At 34.0% G+C, this 20,541-nt stretch overlaps 1 protein-coding gene across 1 annotated transcript in view; it reads left to right on the top strand.

The window, feature by feature from the left end:
* LOC129234221 (amiloride-sensitive sodium channel subunit beta-2-like) overlaps positions 1 to 20,541 on the top strand; it is an 84,098-nt gene that overhangs the window by 33,329 nt on the left and 30,228 nt on the right. The window contains exons 2-8 of the mRNA XM_054868153.1: positions 2,711 to 2,774; positions 5,140 to 5,282; positions 7,250 to 7,365; positions 12,489 to 12,652; positions 13,671 to 13,769; positions 16,121 to 16,241; positions 18,790 to 18,865. Coding sequence (XP_054724128.1) covers positions 5,179 to 5,282; positions 7,250 to 7,365; positions 12,489 to 12,652; positions 13,671 to 13,769; positions 16,121 to 16,241; positions 18,790 to 18,865 — 680 coding nt within the window. The 5' untranslated portion in view covers positions 2,711 to 2,774; positions 5,140 to 5,178. The remainder of the gene's footprint in view (positions 1 to 2,710; positions 2,775 to 5,139; positions 5,283 to 7,249; positions 7,366 to 12,488; positions 12,653 to 13,670; positions 13,770 to 16,120; positions 16,242 to 18,789; positions 18,866 to 20,541) is intronic.

Genomic DNA, 20,541 nt, shown 5'->3' with positions numbered 1-20,541 from the left:
CTTTCGGCGTCATCGGCTGGTTCTATCAAACGACAACACTTTTGGAGTATTATTACAAGTATCCAACAGTTGTTAAAATTCAGGTTGAGAAGCCGCCTGTCATGGTATTTCCTGCACTAACTGTCTGCAATGTAAACAGGTAAAAAGAACTTCATGTGTATTACCGTTTTTCTAAAATGAATTTCTTTTGTTTTGATTGTATTTAACCCTAGAGAAGTCGCGCTCCGGTCGATTCCCCGCCCGTTGTCAGATATTTCGCTCTATCCCACCATCCCTTATTCTAATAATGGGGCCCATCTGTGTAGCTGAAGGGTCAGACTCTCCCCAGACCACTCACTTAGTTCTGAGAATTTTCCTCGGTATTTCAAGGTTACATAGCTTTTGGAAATGTATTTTGGTCATTTATACCAACAGCGCGCCATCCTAGTCAGGTGTCATTTTCTCCCCGGCACTTCCTTTCTTCTGCTTTCGTCTCACGGATCGCTACGGCGGAGAAAAGACCGAAGCGTGAGCACTAGCGTAGCAAAAGGAAATGCGACTTCGCTAGGGTTAACTTGATTTCTTAGGTATTTTTTTCATATATATGTTTGATAATGATAACATTATGAGCATTCCCATCCCGATGGGAGATCAAGAGAACTGACTCTGTGACCTTCCAAAATTTCCTTCTTCGGCAAATTTTGTCTAACGATTCGGTAAAAATTTAATCATTCGGCAAAAGTTGGAATTCTATTCGGCAAAACCATCATACAGCAAAATTTTGGAGTTCCTTTTGGTTAATTTACCATTATTCGGCGAAATTTGGATGTCCATTTGGCGAAATTCGATGTTCTATTCGGCAAATTGTGAATTTCCGCCCTCCCAAAAATTTAAGTTTGGGTCGTCCCTGGATAACATGAACGAATAGTTTTTATTTGTGTCGGAAGATGATTCAAAGGTCTCAAGAAGTCTGTTTGTAAGACTTGTGGTCGATTTCTTATTTGCCGAAAAATAAATATTTTAGAGTCTGATTGTCCTCGCAAAAGAATCAAGTTTTTCCACTATTGTGTGCTAGTTTTGAATCGGTGAGAACAACAAAGAGCGTTATTCTGTGAATCCATCATTGAAATAAAATTTAATAACCTTGTCTTTTTAAAACCACTTATGGAAAAATCATGTGCTGTCAATGGATACTGAAACCGTCAGGTGAATGTTTAACATTAGAATCTCCATCAGATGTAGAAACTCCTTCTTTGGAATAAATTTATTTTCAGTGGTGTAGCAAAACGTATTCTAAGTTGAAGATAACTAGTTGAAAAGAACAGTTGTCTCCAGAATATTCAATAACAAACATCAATCTTTTCTTTTTTATTGTCACTTTAACACAGCATGGAAAAGGTACGAACTAAGTATATTTTCCGTCTGCATTTAAAAAATACCTGAGTGAACTAGAGAAATATTTTTACATTATTATAGATACAAATGTATAGAAAAAACTCTGGTGATGAAGATGAAAAGAAATCAAGCTATGAAAGCTTTTAAGTCAGTGTACTAACAGTTTAGATTCTCATCCTCATCGCTTTGTTTACGTGTAATGATTTGATTTTGTGAATTGAATTGATTAAATTTGGTGCTTCAATGGGGTTGTTTCCTTCAGTCAAAAGTAGTACTTTTAGTCACTGAAATTGATAGAATAAGCAAAAAAAAAAAAAACTTGGACCCAGAAAATTTTTTCTTTTTCCCAACAGTTATTTTTTAATTAATTTTTTAATATGTCCGATTTTCAAACAAGGCGTGGTCTTGATGACGTCACAAATGATGCTTTTTGGCGTATCTTTGTATCGCGTTTCCACGTTATGATAATCAAGAAGCGGATTAAATATTGCGCTCAACTCTTGCTTTCAACCATATCGTTGCCAATATGCCAATACACGTAAGTAGAGATGCAAATTAAATAGTTTGCTCTGTGAATGGCAACACAGAATGGCATTTCATCATTTGTGATGTCATCGGCAAGAAATGTAAACAATGAAAGATCACCGATTTAAGTAATTTTTTTTTTAAATATTAAACTTAAACAAATTATTTAAAAAATTGCTTGATCCTATGTTTTTAAGCATGTTCTTTCAGAAAAAATACTTTAAAAATATTGGAAACCACCCCATTCTGCCTGATGATTCTTTAGCTTTCAACACATCGCGTAGTCTTGCAACATCGCTGTGCAACATTTTTCATATTTTTTCTTGTGTTAAAAAATAACATATCATAATAATAGGTTAAAAATACTCTCAGAATACGTTTTAAATAATTTTCAGCTATGAAGGTTTTAAAAAATGTTAAATAATTGTATGAGCACCACTAAGCGAGATGTTACAGCATATTATTTCTAACAATTAAAAGATTCTTCTTCCTTTCAAGTTTTTTCAGTTAAGCTATTAAGCAACACTCAAATTTTACTTTTAATTGTCGATTTTTGTTTTCAAAATTTTGACATTTATCATTTAAATTTCTCTTTAAAACATGGGTAAAAATTAAATTTTGATGGAAATTTTTTTTTTACCTATGCTGTTATTAGAATCGCCCAAATTTTTTTCATGAGAAAATAACAAGCCATTAATAAAAGATTAATATAAAACATTTCTGCTACTAAAGGCGAAGATAATATAGACTACAGTGTATAGAAATGGTTTTTGAAAGAAAGTGGAAGTCTATTTTCATTCATTTCTTTCAGAATTCGAAGATCAAAATTCTGTGAAGCCTTTCCTGATCGCTGCTTTGAAGGGAAAGATATTGAGGTATCTGGCGTTTTACCTTATTTTATATATTTCCCTTCAGTGTTTAAAACACTGACAATGCAAATTCAGATAATTCATTATACATTTTTGGAGTTAAGGCAAATAAAAAAGTATTAATAATTATAATAAAGAAACGATCTATGTTTTCCAAAAACGGTAAAAATATTTTTAACTGGGAGTGAACTTCGTGTAAATAAATTTTGTATATTTAAACTTTAGAAGAATCACAGATTACTTAGGAATTACTCACTGAGCACTTTTGAAAGTATTTGAACATGTGCTTTAGGCAATTATCGCATGAAAATTTCTAGAAATTTATTTTAAAACCTGTCAGGATACTTACCCAATTATTTGAAAATTATCTAATTATTCGTACGCAATCCTATCAGTATGAAGTTTCGGACGATAATTCTCATTAAGCAGTAAGTTAAAGCTTGACCACGAAAAGAAGGCGGATGACCTTGAAGCGAAACATCATTTGTATCGTTTGTAATTGGTAGAATCTGCCAGAAAGCACCGAATAGTAAGAGGCATGGTCTTGCTAATCCTATCTATTCCAAAATAATAACAAACAACCCATTACAAATGATACAAATGATGTTTTTGCTTCAAGGTCATCCGCCTTCTTTTCGTGGTCAAGCTATACCAGCCCTAAGCCAGGGTTCAGGCAGAACTACACGCAACATACTAACAGCCCGGTTATCCCATACACAAACTACAGTACCGTCCCCTCCCCCCTGTTATGGACTCATCAGTTTGAAATATGATTGTCGGCACTCTCATCTTTAATGAAATGACATCTGCATCCAGCTCGGTCATTCCCTATTCCAGACTGATGAATCCGTAACAAGGACGAAACTGTAACCGGGCTATCGGTGTACTGCATGTAATAATGCTCATTACTATTTGGTGCCATAATTATGTACCTCTACTAAGAAAATATAAGCTCGATATTAATATCAACATGCATATCTTAAGTGAGCATTTTTGCACCATTTTCGGTTTTGTTATATAACCAGAGGAACACCGCGATATGTTCTAAGTGTCTGTTTGAATTTTTATTCAAAGTGTGCTTTAGTGAACAGTTTTCGGTTTTATTACATATCCTTAGTTGTGTGTGCACCGTGCCGCATTTGTATTCGATATTTGAATATACTGTGTTTGCCAAATCGTCTCTTATACTTGTTAGGAACTTAAAAGGTGGTATACAGCTGTAACAGCAACTTCAGACAGTAGAGGATTTTAGGGGTCCAGGGGGCACGGGAACCCCTCAAAAGGAAAAAAAAATAATGCGACTATTTTTTTTATTGACTTTTCTATATAACATGAAGAAATGTTTTACAGTTATTTAAAAAGAACACAAAAGACACAAATCTTATTTGAAGAAAAGCATTTTCGGCTGCTTAAGAAGTAATACTAGAGTCAGACCAGAGCGGCAAATTAACTTACTGATTTGGAACTCAAAGGAACATAATACCGCCATTCGAATTATTTATTCTTTATTGATGGAACCAGTAATTGGCATTTAAAAAAAAAATGTGTGAAGATGTGCCTAGAAAACATGTGCCTTGAGGGGTACATGCAAATATTTTCGACATTGTATCTTTCTTTTCGGGTTTTCTGTTTAGTGTTCATCCACATGTCTCTATAAATTTAGAATTTCACACATGAGGCAGTGAGAAACAAAAGGATGTAAGAGGACATTTTCAAGTTTTGAGCAAAACGCGTTTCAAGATTAGCTCATAGGTAGACTTTCATTGAAATTCTTTTCCAAATCATGCTGTATAGCAGCAACTACCAGGGCTACTAGTACTATCTCTTGCCCCAAGACAGAGGAGGGGTTCACCTACCATGTGTACTGGTTATCTCCAAATTTTTCATTTTGTCATGCCTTTACTTCTCACTGCCTCAATTAGCATATGGGGCATTCCACGGTATTTTTGACATTATGTAGAGTCCGTAACGTAACCTTTTTTTGCCATAACTTTTTAATTTACCGTTTGATTTGCAAATTATTTTAATATTAGCTGGTGTGTTGGTAGGAAAAGATCAAAATAAAATAATATGCTAATCAAACAGTAAATTAAAAAGTTATGGCAAAAAAGGTCACGTTACGGACTCTACTTAAATGTCAAAAATACCTTGGAATGCCCCATATATTAAGTCAAAATATACGTAGTGAAGAGACAGCATAACCTCAGAGCGTTGTACAAAAGGATCGCGATGAGTCTAAAAAGGTTGGACACCTTTTGTTTACATTTAATTGTTATTTTAATGGGAAAGTTATTTCAAAATAGCTATCGACGTAACATTTTTGACAATTTTCGGAAGTTGAAACCCTCGTCTTACTTTCGACTTTTTCCAGCTTACAGAAGAAGAAATATTCAACATAACTTTTGAGTTCATGCTAAAAGGCCAAAAGTCAGTGTTAGGTCACCAAATCGAGGATATGCTTATTGGCTGCGAGTTTTCTGGAAAACCCGAACTTCACACCGAAAGCTGCTTAAAGTAAGAAACCCTTTAGATAAAATACTTTGCATAAATTGTATGGCTTGACTTTTTTCCGTGAGTGTTTTTTTACTTCCTTTTACAAAAAAAGAAGTATTGTATTCGCAAAAAAATTTTCACTCAAAAATCGACTTTAATTTCTATTTTACTCACACCCGAATGAATGTTGAGGTTTTATTTTTTTTTTTCGACCCGACCGCACATGATATATGCCTAGGAACGTACAGACCCCCGAAATATCCATTTTGACGATCCCTGAGTTAATTACACCGAGTTTTCTCGTCACGTCCGTATGTACGTATTTATCTGTGTATGTACGTATATATTTCGCATAATTTAAAAACGGTATATCCTAGAAAGTTGAAATTTGGCACGTAGATTCCTAGTAAGGTCTAGTTGTGCATCCTTCCTTTTGGTTGCGTTCTGATGTTTCTAAGGGGCCTTTTACACCTTTTTTTTTTGGGGGGGGGAGGAATCATTGGTTATTTCAATGCTAACTCAAGTGGTGTTATAAGTTGTCAGACATTTGGCGATACGTCGCCAAGCTTTTGGCCGCCAAGTTTTGTCGCCAACATGGCGAATATTTTGCGATTTTTTTTTGTTTTCAAATCTGGTTTTAATTTGGCCGAAGAGTTGGTTAAAGAGTTAACTAACCACTGAATCACATTAAAATTGCCAATAATGGGGAAATAAATCGGTGTAAAACGTTTTTTTGCTTTTGTTCGCAAGAAACTAGGGGTGAAAATGTTATTGTTTCCTTGCTTACTCCAAGGCGCTATTATCATTAAATTGGCGTAAAAGGAAGTCATGTGATGCACACATCAGCTCGTTTACTATTGAAAAACAGCATTTAAAATATTGATAGGAGGAATAGCTTCGCACGAAAATGAATATTATATTGCTAAGTTATAATGATACGTGAATATAAATCACGAGATATCAATCATGAGACGACTTTACTTGTAACGTTGTAACAAGAGGTAAAAGTTACTCGTTTGATTTATTTATGATTCATTTTAAAGATATTTAGAGTCCCTTGAAGCAAAAACGTTAAGTGCCAAAAATCAGTTTTGAAGATTTGTAGTACTACGAATGGGAGGAAAAGTTCACGTCTGTTTTGGGGCAAGAGTTAATAAAAATCTCCCTATTAGGCACTGCTATAAAGCAGGATTTAGACTTTCATTGAGATAGAACCACGCTTTGGTGAACTTTGTCAACAAAACAGGGTCACCGTTCCCAGTTACCACTAGATATTTATTGGGGCTCTTTTAATTTTAATGTCTGTATAATAAGCGTAAAATGCCCACTGAAAAATGTTTTGCTTTAAATTTAAATTTTACTTTTTTGTAATTGATTTTTAATAGCTTAGCTGTTAATATTTAACTAATATAACGCATATTAAAAAAAGTTAAAGTGTGTTTGCTGGGAGTACATATGAGGCAGTGAGAAGCAAAGGGATGCAAGTGGATTATTTTAAGTTTCGAGTAAAACGCGTTTAAAGATCAGATCCTTGGTAGGCTTTCATTGAAATTTTTTTTTGAATCATACTGTACAGCAGCACCTACCAGAACTACTAGTACAATCTCTTGCCCCAAGACAGAGGAGAGGTTCACCTACCATGTGTACTGGTTATCTCCACATTTTTAATTTTGCCACTTGCATCCCTTTGCTTCTCACTAACTCATATGGTTATTGATGCACAAAAATATGAATTGCTCAAAGTGTACCTTTGTTTCTCAAAAGTTGAGAACTTTTGTAAACTAGTTTAAATTATCATGGCAAAATAACGTTTCAGGATTAGAGTTCGGTTTACAATGATTTTATTTCAATGATTTTTCGAAAAATTTTCTTTGCGTTACCTTTACATTAAGAAAACGATACATTTTTAATGAAATTGTATTGCTTCGCACTGAATTTACTTTTTTAAGGTTTCGATTTATGATCCATTTTCTTAAATTTACACACAGATATTTCGTTCCCTTGTATGATCCTCATTTGGGAAACTGTTTTACGTTTGCTTCTGGAAATGGAGAAAGACAGAAGCTGTTGGTCACAGAGCCAGATGCCTGGCAAGATGTTAAAGGTAAAAAGAAATTTCGCTCGATTTTATTTGATACTTTATGTTTCAACTGAAAACTTTCCTACATAAATTTTGAATACTACATCACCGCTAAATTGCCGCACATAGTCACTGAAATTGATAAATAAGCAAAAAATAATAACATAGACCCAGAAAATTCTTTCATTTTCCCAAGAGTTATTTTTTAATGAATTTTTTAAAATGTCCGATTTTTCAAACAAAGCATGGTCTTGATGACGTCACAAATGATGTTCTTTGGCGCATCTTTGCACCGCGTTTCCACGTTATGATAATCAAGAAGCGAATTAAAATTGCGCTCTAAGCTTGGTATCAACCATATCGTTGCCAAAACACGTGAGTAAAGATGCAAATTAAATATTTTGCTCTGTGAATGGCAACACTGAATGGCATTTCATCATTTGTGATGTCTTCGGCAAGAAGCATAAACAATGCAATCGCTCTAAACCCCATTCTACATGTTAAGAGCAGTGGTAAAATGAGGGAAAATAGTTTTACAAAACAGATTTTTGATCCAGTTTTGGTAGAATTGATAACAAAATAGCATTTCATAAAGAAGTAAAAAGTGTATGTTTAGTTTTCAAAGGTGAAAAATATCATGAATTCATCCTTATATATTATTTCTGTAGCCTGTTTCTGGTTTCTACGCGAGATTTTCCTCAATTCTTGATCGATTTCTTTGGTTTACACCTTATTTTAAAGCTTATCGTGCAGGTTACTGACGAAAAATAGACCCACGGTCTAAAAATTGTTTTTTCGGGCAAAAAAACCTGTTTTAACGAACCAGAATGAGGTTTCCAGTTAAATGTATAACTTTAACTTGCACTGTTACCGACAGAGCTGAATAGCTTGATCGGCAGAGCGTTCGACTGGTAACCAGGAGAATGCGTGTTCGGGCCCACATCCGGACAATCTGCATCAAAAAATTAGAAAAATATCGCGCATTACATGAACAATGAGTATCAAATATGAGGGAATACATGAGATAGAAACGCTCCTAGCTGTTATGAAAACATGATGCAACACGGAGCTAAATTGATACTCAATTGTAAGGGTTTTTTTTTTTAAAGCTTTGGCTCCGGTAAGAAAATTAAAGCATAATGTAAGCGAAAATATAAGTATCAGGTTTAAGATTTCAGACTACAATGGAATTGTTTTTTGTTCAGTAAAATATAATAAATCGTATGTTGAAATATAGATTCTTCTAATGAGTTTTTGACTCTTTGTACAAATAAAAAAATTGCTACCTCAATTTAAAGGGTAATATATATATTTTTTTTCTTTTTGCAGAAAAACAAATAGCGTATCACATTTTTACTACATTTGAAAAGGTACGCTTAAAAAAGAACTTAGTTCAAATTATTTTGTATTTTAACCGTGCTGTTAAATGATGAACACTTGCTGCCATCTAAGCCATAAAGGTTCAAACAGCCTGCGGTAACAAATTGTAAAAATTTTCAAAAATAAAAACACTTCTCGTCAAGAAAAAAAACTTAAAATTAACCTGTGGGTTTTTTTTTTCCGGTAGAGCGTTCGGCTATAAACTGTCTGAAATTCGGGCCAGTTCGGGCTGTCCGACATAATAGCAAATTTACATTAATATTACGCATTACATGTACTCATAACATACAACAGATAACACACGTAATAAAATAAATGCAGTGGGAATGCTATTTGGTGTTTCGACTCCTTTATGCAGGCTACAGTTATCATTCAGATAAGTTGACTGCTAATCGAAGGGTGTTCTTCCCTTTTTTTAAAGCTTTGAATCCGTTCAGACCACTGAGCATAATGTAAGCATAAAAAAAAGTAGATATACCTCAAAGGAATACTTTTTGTGCAGAAAAACATTTTCATTGTATGCTGAAATGTAGATTTTTCAAATAGCAGTGTTTGAAATTTGTACAAATGAAAAAATACTACGCCAAATTAAAACTACGAGTTTAATAATCTTTAATTATTTATTCGAATACGATAGAAAACATTAAAATTATTATCAATTTCATTAGTAAAAAATCATTTTCTACTCCTCTGCTTTCGGCTGAAAAAAAAAAAAGCAGTTTGTCTACGTTCGAAAAATTACACTTAAAAAACGGACTCAGTTCAAATGGTTTTGGTTTTGAATTTTAAGTGTTCGATTAAAAGAAAAACAAGTGCGGGCATTTAAGCCGTATAGGTTAAAGAAGCCTGCTGTCGGAAATTGTTGAATATTCAAAAATAAAAACACTTATTTTTTCAATCGAATTTATTACTTCTCTAGAATGTTTGTTTCAATCGCTACGTGAGATCTTCCTCATTCTTTAATCTAATTCCGTGTTTTACGAGTAATTTTAAATCGTATGCTGGCTAATGACAAAACATAGACGCATGATCTTATTATATTTTTTTCGGCAAAAAGCTTTTTTTTACTGTGTTTTATTACGCATTCCTTCAATGAATAGCATTCGAAAAGGAAGGCGCAGTTGCTAGATTTGTTGGAGCGTCATACTGTTAATCAGAATGGCGCCAGTTCGAATCCGTGCCACTAAATATCTCTTTAATGTTTCTTTTTTTTCCGTCAGATGCTCACATGGGCAGGACTGTATTTGCCACAACCTGTTTTTTCACATGCAAAATTACTGATTTTTCACGTGTCACTCAGCCACACTTTTAATGATATTTATATTTGCATTGAAAATACGTACAACCAAAAGGGGAGCGATGATCGAATTATCACAACATTGTATTTAACGAGGTTTTGTTATTGATGTCTTCAAATTACATGCCTTCTCTTGTGCGCTTACTTTTTTCGGTTTTTCTTCCTAATATTCTTTCTTTGAAATTTTTAAAGAGCGAAATGCCTTATGAAACGATTCGAAGTACAGTGCGGAGTTCCGCACGGGTCGACTAGTCTTGCTTATATGCCTGCATAAACGGCTATTTTACACACACACGCACACAGACACACAAAAGTTCATTCTGCAACTCATACAAGATTATTTTCATACGTAAAAAAATAAGGTTCTGTCATTTTTGGTGAAAATATGTCCGTCTACTTAGTTTTATCTTTTTCTCGAAATTTTAAGCGTTTTTTTTTCTGTAAAGACTTTGAAGTTAAATCCGTTTCAAACACAGTTAAAGCTATTGGTGCTTTAAAGTACAGTTCAAATCATGCTATACCAATACCATTCATTTTAGAATTTATCTGTGTTTAGAATAGAAGTCTAAATAACTACAGTTGGCTCTCTGTTTAACGACTTTCAAGGGACCACAAAAAATCGTCCTTAAGTATAAAGCGTCCATAAATAGAATGCTTTTAACACTATGGTGAATCATCTGGGACTGCCTTCGTTAAATAGAGAAAGTCGTTAAATAGAGCGTCGTTAAACAGAGAGCCAACTGTATTTGATTGTCTGTCTGCACATAACTCAGCGTCAATTCTCATTGTGGACAAATGCGCACTAAACTATGTTCGAATCCTAGCGTTAATTTCTGAAGTAGAATGCCCACAAAAAAAAAAAAAAGTGTTCATCCATATGCAGACAAACTTATACAGACATTTTTTTAAAAATAAGTAAAATGGCACCTTATAAAACGCAAAAATTTACCAAAATACGAACATCGAAAGTTTTTCCCAATCTGATACTGTGTTCTTTACACTTTGGATATACAGAAAAACGTAAAAGAGAAAAAAATAAAAAGGTAAGGCTAACAAACAATATTGCTTTAAACTTCATCTGAATTTTAAAAAGATCTAACAAAATGTGGCTGACAATATTCAGCTGTTGTTTTTCAGACCAATTTACATTGGTGCACCACAGGCCAGTTGCGAGAAATATAATTCAGATGACAATTGTATTTGAATATTCACAGATGATATCCTTAAAAAAATGAATTTTGACTTTAAAAATTCAAATTACATTTTTCGCAATCACGAATTGCGATAGGACCCTTGCGAGTTCCTTGTTCCCACAAATGGCTCCTATCGCAACAAAAATTGCGAAAAACATAATTTGAATTCTAGATATCAAAATTCAAATTTATCAAAGCTGGATGTTGCGAGCTAGATGTTGTGTACTGGATGCTGGATGTTGTGTGTTATGTGCCGGATGTTGTGTGCTTGATGCTGGATGTTGTGTGCTAGTGCTAGTTGCTGGATGTTGTTTGTTGGATGCTGGATAGAGTTAAGTAAATTTTAATTGCAATTCTAAACCTTTATACGCGTGATTGGTAGCGATTTCATAGTCGGAAGATAAGGAGAAAAAGCTCAATGATTTAAAATTTTTACCTGCTGTCAGTTCATATTTGTTAACGAATGTGTGTTCTGACTCGCGAAATTCATCTTAATATGAGGTCGGCTCTCTGGGACATGTTTTGTTTTTTTAATTTTTAATTTAATATTAGTTTTCGTTATTGATTTGGGGCTTCTGTTATTCTTCATTTTTGTTTTTCTCGGCATCCTTCAAAAAAAGTGAGACTAAATTCTCTATTTACTGTTTGTAAAAGTGTTCCCGGCTCTGTATTTCGTCGGTCGGAGAAGATCGGTGCAATGGGTCAGCGCTGCATTTATGCTGAAATAAAATGGGAAAAATTATTTCTAGCCTGTCCAGTAGCAGCTTTACACTCTTGCTCCTGTATCCTACATCTACCGAGTAAGCTAGAAATAATTTTTCACATTCCATCTAAGCATTAATGCAACGCTGACCCATTCCTTCCAATTCTCCCTCAATTTTAACGGAGATTTCTTTTGAGTAAATCATAGTCTTGATTATATTTTTGCCGCAGTTCACATTTTTTTTGAAGAAACTGCCATTATTCTGACGGGAATACCTTTCGTAACAAATTTTACACTTGGATAGTTGAATTGGGTAAAAAAAAAAATTGAGATCCGCATCCGTATCCGCGGATCTTGACACTAATGATGCGGATCCGTATCCGTATCCACGGATCAACTTTTTTAACGATCCGGCACATCACTAATACTAAGCACAGAAAAATAAAATAGGAAGCACATCAACTGCGGTGAAATGAAAGCAATAAGCAATCATGATTGCTTTAAAAAAATATATATTTTTTTTAATATGTAAATTTTTATAAGAAAAATTACATACTTTTTTTTGTTGTTCTAGATATGGATTTGGTGCTGAATGTCGAGCACGACGAATACTTGAGCCCGGGTAAAACAACTCCTGGGCTCATCATTTCGGTGCATGAAGATATGTCTTACCCACACATATTTGCTCATGGAATGCACGTCTATGCCGATCATTCCTACAATTTAGCAGTCACAAAGGTACTTATAGGCTTCTCTCTCTCTCTCTTTCTTATAAAATAAGATAGATTCTTTGATTCCAAAAATTACTGTTGAAGTAGAAGTTAAGGCTTTGCTTCTTTTTGCGTTATAGGCCCGGATCTATAAATTTTGGGCCCCCTGCGACTAAATCTGTATGACTGTTTCCCAAAGGCGAGCAGTATATATTTGCAACTTTAATAACTCTTAGTGCTGTTCTTTTTTTTTTTATTTTTTAAAAATTTATTGGGACACTGGGCACTTTACGGGCATGCCCTCCCACCCCCTCCCTCCCTGTCTGCGGGTATGCAGATTCAGGCCTAGCGCTATGAAACATGCAGCAAAAGTAACGAAGCGTAAGTGTTTAAGAGTGACGTTAGAAATTGGAGTCATTAGTCCTCAAGTCACCTAACCTCAATCACAAATTTCATATTCTTTCACGACGCTCTTATTCCTAACGTTGGGCTGTGCAGCCAGGGGATTCTAGAAAAAACAGTGCAAACTAGAAAAGATCTCAAGTCTAGAGCCTTTTACCCTTTCTAGGTACTTAAGGATTTTTTCAGGCAAGCCCTTCGGATGAAAATTTTCAAAAAAATAAATAAAACAAAGTAAAAGCTGTAAAAGACATTTCTCTGCTAGTGCAGTATTACTGAAGAAAAACAACCTTCTCTTGGCACGCTTTGCTATCCTCGCCCTAAATATTGGTGCTACTAAATTTCGCCGCAAATGTTTGCGAAGCCTATAAACCCTATGTTACAGCTGTGCTAATCTTCAATTGTTATTTTCGGTTGCCAATGATCTTTATAAACATAACTGATTTTCTCGGCTTTAGGTGTTTAGCGCTTTTTTTTTTTTTTTTTTGATGAACGGTCGAAACAACATCAGGCAATATTTTTTACCATTCTACAACTATTGTGTGTGTGTGTGTGTGGTTTTTTTTTAATTCCAAAATAACGCAAAAGGAAATTTATTTTTTTCATTGTATTTAACGTCATCTGACTTTTTTTTTTTCCTTTTCCAGAATAGTGTTTATTTACTGCCGAAGCCGTACATGACGAATTGCACAAATTATGATGATCTACCATTTCATTCACTGTCAAGTATGGAACTAACCCCAAGGGTAATTCTATAATTCATTTGCTACATCAGCGTATTGAAGCAATTTAATATGTTTAAGTAAAGTCTACGTAAATATTATTTCTCAAAATTTTGCAACACCTTTAATTACTTTCTTATACCTGATGTAAAGTAAGGGAAGTAATGTATCCACAAGACTGAAAAACTGTCAGTCACAGAAAGTTAAAATTTCTTATGATGAGCAAAATCCTCAAATTTTATGAGAAAGTTCACGCGAAAATTTGAGGATTTTACTGGTTTAATTTAATGCTATTTTTTAACGGTTCTAAAAAACACCTTTGAATAAATTAAGTTAAATAGTCCTTTCTTTTGACTTAGTTTAAACGTCAAAAACTTTCCTAATAAAGTTCATTAAAATGAAATCTGTTTTTTAGTTCAGGATTTATGTATGCTTCATGTTTCCCAAAAGTGCCAAGCTGCCGTTTTTCTTTTGAAATTGTACCAAAAATAACCTTAAAATGACCAAAGCGAAACGTATTTTTCCAAATAATAGGCGTTAAAAGTTCTTTCAATAAAGTTTGTTCAAAACACATCTTTGAATTCAGGAATTATATATGCTTCATGTTTCCACGTAAGTGATAATGCTAAGACTGTTTACAATATGCCTGTATTAAAAATCAACCTTTTTTTTTTGTTGTTCATACTCAGCGTCAAAAATAGTTTTCCCACAAAGTTTATTCGAAGTAAATCTTTTTCTTAGTTCGGGATTTGCATATGCTATAACATTTCAACGAAAAATTTTTCAGTATCTTAGACATTTATTTATTTTTGGAACTTTTCGTTTTTTGATTTCAGTGATGTTTTTACTCTATACTAAACCTTTTTTCGTGCTTTGTTTTCTTGAACATTAACAGGAAAGTAGGATAAAAAAAGCCAAGAAAGAACTTGACGCCAGTTTTCGTAAAGCAGTACAAATGCTAGAGAAAACTCTCATCTGTTTGGGGTGGGGGGGGGGGGTATTAGCAGGCCTGATGGTAGATATGCATAATTTAGAAAATCTCTTCAATGAATGTCACCCCAGGGTTTGAACGTAGCACGTGTTTTATTCAAAACTTATAATAATCTATTTACATCCTCTTGCTCCTCATGACCTTATTTTTGGAAGATTATTGAAACGGTTAATATACGTTTTAAATTGACTGTGATCTATTGTAGGGAAATATTTAAAAGATATTGTTAAAACATATTGAAATATTGATGCTATCAACAATTGCATATTTTCATCCAGTAGTAAAGTTATGGTCTGATGCTTTTAACTTACCTTTGCAATGTTTCAACAATGTGTAAATACTTCCTTTTGACAACCATTACCATTATTTTAAAGCAATAAATTGATTAGAATCAGTGAAATTGATTTACTGCCCATTATTACCACTTACTTGATTCATTAGTCTTGAAACTTAAATTGATCATGGTATGTTAAACAACAATCACTATGAGATATTCAAAGATATGAGCAATATTGAACAAGAACAAAAGTGCCTCATACAAATTTAGAATAAAGATTAAATCTTTTTTCTTTTTTCACAAGGGGTTGTCCACAATTGAGGCAGGGAGAAGCAAAGGAATGTAAGTAACAAAATTAAAAATTTGGAGATAACCAGTACAAATAGGCGGTGGACCCCTCCTTTGTCTTCGGGCAAGAGATTGTACTAGTAGTTTTGGTAGGTGCTGCTGTACAGCATTTCGAAAAACAAAAATTGAAAGAAAGCCTACTTAGGACGTTATCTTTATAGTCGTTTTACTCAAGAAAATGTCCACTTACATCCCTTTGCTTCTCACTGCCTCAATTGATGTTACACTTTCAGGGGGAAGGGAAAGTCTTAAAAATTGTGGCAGTTTGGGACAAGAGGGAGGGAGGGGGTAACAAAAAGTGTGACATCACCCATTTTGGATGAAATAAAAACCTTTTTTAACAATATATTTATGTAATATAGAGTGACGTGTGACAAGGGAAGGGCGGGGAGAGGGGGAGGTGAGGTCAAGTTGAATACTTTGTGACAAACGGAGTAGGGAGTCAAATGTGTTGGGAAGAAAAGTGATATCCTTTATGAACAACCTCTATGTGAGATTAAAAGGCTCATTAAATCCTAACAGAATTTGATCGAATTGAATACGATCAATTGTATCTACCAATCCAGCAGCCAGGAGTTTTCTTAGCCCCTCTCAGAAAGAAATCTTTCGCTGCGCTGCTAGAAAATAGAATTTGATCGAACCAAACAAAATCGAGTTGAATGAGTCCCTAAATTCTCTTTTTTGTCCGTATTTTTATTTATAACTGATTTTATGGAATCAAATCATTATTAAACAGCTTTGTTTTATATGTTCTTCTAGATATGCACGGTTGAATGCTTACTGTATCTGCAGCGGACGGGGTGTGACCATCATTATGTGACAGACAACGTAGTTCTTTTTTCCCAGGACATACCATACGACTATCACCAAATTACAGAAGGTAATTGAGTTTCTTGTGTCTTATCTCTGGGCTAGGTAGAAAATCTCCAGTTACCTAAACATTTTATACTTATTTTCTTTATGAAACTGAAAGAAAGAAAACGCAAACATCGTGATAAATGTTTCAGTTGCTAGTTCCCAATAACGTTAACACTAAATATAATAAATAATACGACAACAGCGTTAAAATTCTCTACAGTAATAACTTTGTACCTTTTAGGTTCAGTCTTAAGATTACCACACAGCAACGCATGGAACTAGCAAAGTGGTTAAGTGTATTATCGATATTGTTACCACATAAAAGAATGCATGACAGTCAGCCCACTATGTTTCCATACGTAAGGAGACAATACTCAGCCTTTTTAGGAACAAAACACGAATTGCTTCATGATTTGGGAATAAGTCCTTCTTAAACCTGCATCAGAACTCGTAAAGTATTTCTTGTACTCCCTGCAGCAACTTCCTATCCATATAGAGACAGCTTTCTTGTTCCATTTCAAGTCATAATAAGTTCAACAAATTAATATATCGCACTCCGGCAAGGAAAGTGACACAGCTCAAAAAAAAAAAAAAAAAAAAAAAAAAAAAAAAAAAAACTTTAGAAAAAAAATCAAAATTTTACGCAAAAGTAGTTTTAAGCGATTTAGCTTCAAATACCACCGTGCATGCAAAATTTTTTTAAAGTGATGTATACAGTTTTTTTTTGTTTAAATTAATGATGCATACTTGAAAGTTCAAAAATTTTCCTTGTAAATTATGAAATTTTAGCGATGTGTCACTGAGCCATTCCACGGAAAACGGTCATTTTGTCCCGCACGTGACGCCTCATATATTTCATTATAAAAAATATTTTAAAATGGTAATGAACAATTTTTTTTTGTTGCTTAACAAATTACAAACATATGTGTGATTATTTAAGCAAAACATTTTGTCATGAACATTTAAAATGATTATTTTTTAATGAAGTATACGAAGCGTCACATGTGGGACAAAAGGAGTTTTATGGTAATTTTAGATTTTAAATCAATAGTTAGTCCATTTTCCTCAAATTTTAAGTTGTGTCACTTTCCTTGCCGGAATGCGATACGAGTGTCGCGAATGGCCGTAAGACGACGTATTCCTCACCTATTTAAGCAAGTTGTCTGGTATCTTTTGGCTTATGTTGCATGTTGTTATGTTACATCAGTTAAAGGGAGCCGCCAGCCCTCCTAATACTAGCAAGAACGAGTAACTGCCTCGTTATCTTCATTCTCTTTTAAGTTTTAATAAAACTTAGTTTTTTAATTAGTTTTGTTACTTGGAACCACTCTGATAAAGCTACAGTAACATTTTGCTTTAACGAGCCTCTGTCAGAATCATTCTATATGTCGGAATAAATAATAGCGAATTAGTAAGGAGCCATTCATTAATTACGTAGGGATGATTTTGACAATTTTTGACCCCCCTCCCCATGTAAGGGTAAGTAAGATTTTTCAACCCCCCTCCCCCTATCTTACGTAAGATTCCACTTCATTTTTCAAAATAATAATACAAAAGAAGAATCTTACATCACTTGAATTGTTATCAAATTGACTATTGTTATTATTTTTTTAAAACCTTTTTGTGAAAAGAAATATTTAATAAAAAGAATTGTGAGTGAATGTTTTTCCGACAAATATTTTTTTGAAAATAATGTGATACTAACTAATAATAAGACATGCCATACACAGTGCGATTCTTTTATTAAATTTTTCACTGTTAATTTTTTGAGAAATAAGTAAAAAACAGCTCATCCTAATACGCTTTTTACCTCAAAGAATAAAATCAAAAAATTTCTAATAAAAAATATCGACTTGGAAAATATTACGAAAAAATTTACTTGGAAAATTTACTTAGGAATGGGTCGGACCCCTCACCCCCTCAAGTAAGGACACGTAGAGATTTTTCCAACCCCCCCCTTCCCCAAAGGACCCTTACGTAATTAATGAATGACCCCTAAGCTGATGTCTATACGTACGTGTGCGCATTAATTTATGTAGAATCAATGGCATTGGAAGCAGTCAGACATTGTGTGAAATACAAGGTATCGATGAAGCTTGTAGGCTTCAAAGGCATGCCATTTCGAATTCTTCTTCCATTAAAAATATTGAGTACTAGTGGCACCCGCACGGCTTCGCCCGTAATATAAAAATTAAAGGTCTTTTGGTTCGCTTGTATATTTACAAATAATGTATGGTGAATTTTCTCGCCAATTGGCTTGTGCCCATGTTACGGTTCCACGTTATGATTATTTCGTAATTTATGATAGTTTTTTTCTTAAAATTGGAATAAAAAAAGAACCACATCGAATTTTCGAAAAATCGCTTCGAGGTGCACACCCCCATGCTACATACTAACTTTGTGCCAAATTTCATGAAAATCGGCCGAACGGTTTAGGCGCTATGCGCGTCACAGACATCCTACAGACATCCTACAGACATCCTCCGGACAGAGAGACTTTCTGCTTTATTATTAGTAAAGATTATCCACTAAATACGTGTTTACAAATCACAATATGCTTTTTATTTCAGAAGACAAACAATGTGCGATGTCTTTATCGAAAAATTACAAAGAATACTGCACTTCACTCTGCAGTGTACCCTGCCAGTAAGTATTTTTTGCTTTCAGTTAGGAGGAAAACTAAAAGCTTAAGGAAATATGCTAAAGTTTTTACAAAATATATTATACTAGAAAATCGCTCGTCAAGATATGACGGGTGAAAATTTCATCTACATTTGAACGAAGCCATTGCCTGTTTGCTGAAAGTTTGATAGTTGACATTTTAACCCTAACTCCAGTGGATGAACCCTAAACTCCAGTAGGTAGCGGTTAGTGTTGACCATTTTTCCGCTTCTTCATTCTCCTAAAATTAGTCTTACCGGTAAAACAGTTAAGTTACCCGATCCAGTTTAGCCTTGTCACGATAAAGCCTTACCCTGCATGTTACACCATCTCCAAAGCATATTATCAAATTATCATGCCGTGGCGCGAGTTTCATTGTTGATGACGCGAAGAGCGTTACTCGAACATTGGCTATTACATATGTGAGGGTTTCAAACTGAGTTAAGAAATCAAATTTTTACGCATTTTGAATGAATTTTTAAAACTTGCAAGGGAAAGATGGATATCACGCCTAGAAGCATCTGGAAACCTACCATGTTCAGTGGTCATTATGACATAATATCATCTGTAGCTCTGGAATCGCCATCCAAAACTTGGTTGGTAGATGCAAAGGGGTCATTCATTAATTACGTAAGGATGATTTCGGCCACTTTTGACCGCCCCTCCCCTCATGTAAGGGTACGTAAGATTTTTCATACCCCTCCCCCCCCTATTCTTACGTAAGATTCCATTTCGTTTTTCAAAATAATAAAATAACGAATCTTACATCACTGGAATCGAAATTAAATTCACTATTATTAAATTAAACTTTTTTGAGTAAAGAAATATTTACTAAAAAGTTGGAATTTAGACTGAATGTTTTTTCGACATTTTTTTTTGTATATGATGCGAGACTAATCTATACATATAATAAAATAAGATGTTTGTGTGTGTGTGTGTGTGGCGCGCATCCCGGGAAAACGGTAAGGCCTAGAAAGATGAAATTTGGTATACAGGTGTAGTTTTTGCTGAAGTTGTGCACCTCGGGCTTCGATTTTTGATATTTTAATTAGAAAAAAAGTTATTTAATGTTTTATGTGATTTTTAGCACTTTTTAGTACTTTTAACCTCACAGACCCCGAACCAATCACGCCAGACAAATATTTTTGATACTATAGTGTCGGAAATTTAATTTTAAATATGATGAACAAAAAAATTTTGAAGATAGAGCAATTTTTGTATTTTTTATGAATTTTTGAAAAAAACTTTAATTTGCATGTTTTCCTGGGTTTTATTTTTTTCTAATATCATCCTGCGAGAAGTATCAAAGCATCATTTCTGAAATTTAAGTTGGTAATAGTAAAACCATTTCGCCCTCTTCAGAAGAAAAAAGTTCTTAAAAATACGCAATAGTTTTTTTTTAATAATATTTTTGATGCTGAACACATCATGTCCTTTCACGCATCAGTCGAAAAAAGCGTTCTTCAATCTTCTATGCCTGTGACGTCACTACTTGGGTTTCGATTCGATATTTACGATGGAATCTTAATCGCAAGCAATGTTAATCTTTTTTTTTTACTATATAGCTTACTTTATTTTCTGACGTGATGACCACGTGTTTTTTCGGCAGCGCTTGCTTTTTTTCTTTCCTTTTTTTTTGTTTTATTTAGGGATTGCATTTA

Source organism: Uloborus diversus, chromosome 1 (genome assembly GCF_026930045.1).
Source record: "Uloborus diversus isolate 005 chromosome 1, Udiv.v.3.1, whole genome shotgun sequence".
In the NCBI taxonomy this organism is placed as follows: Eukaryota; Metazoa; Arthropoda; class Arachnida; order Araneae; family Uloboridae; genus Uloborus; species Uloborus diversus.
The sequence above is the reverse complement of the archived record's forward strand: the minus strand, read 5'-3'. Positions and strand labels throughout refer to the sequence as shown.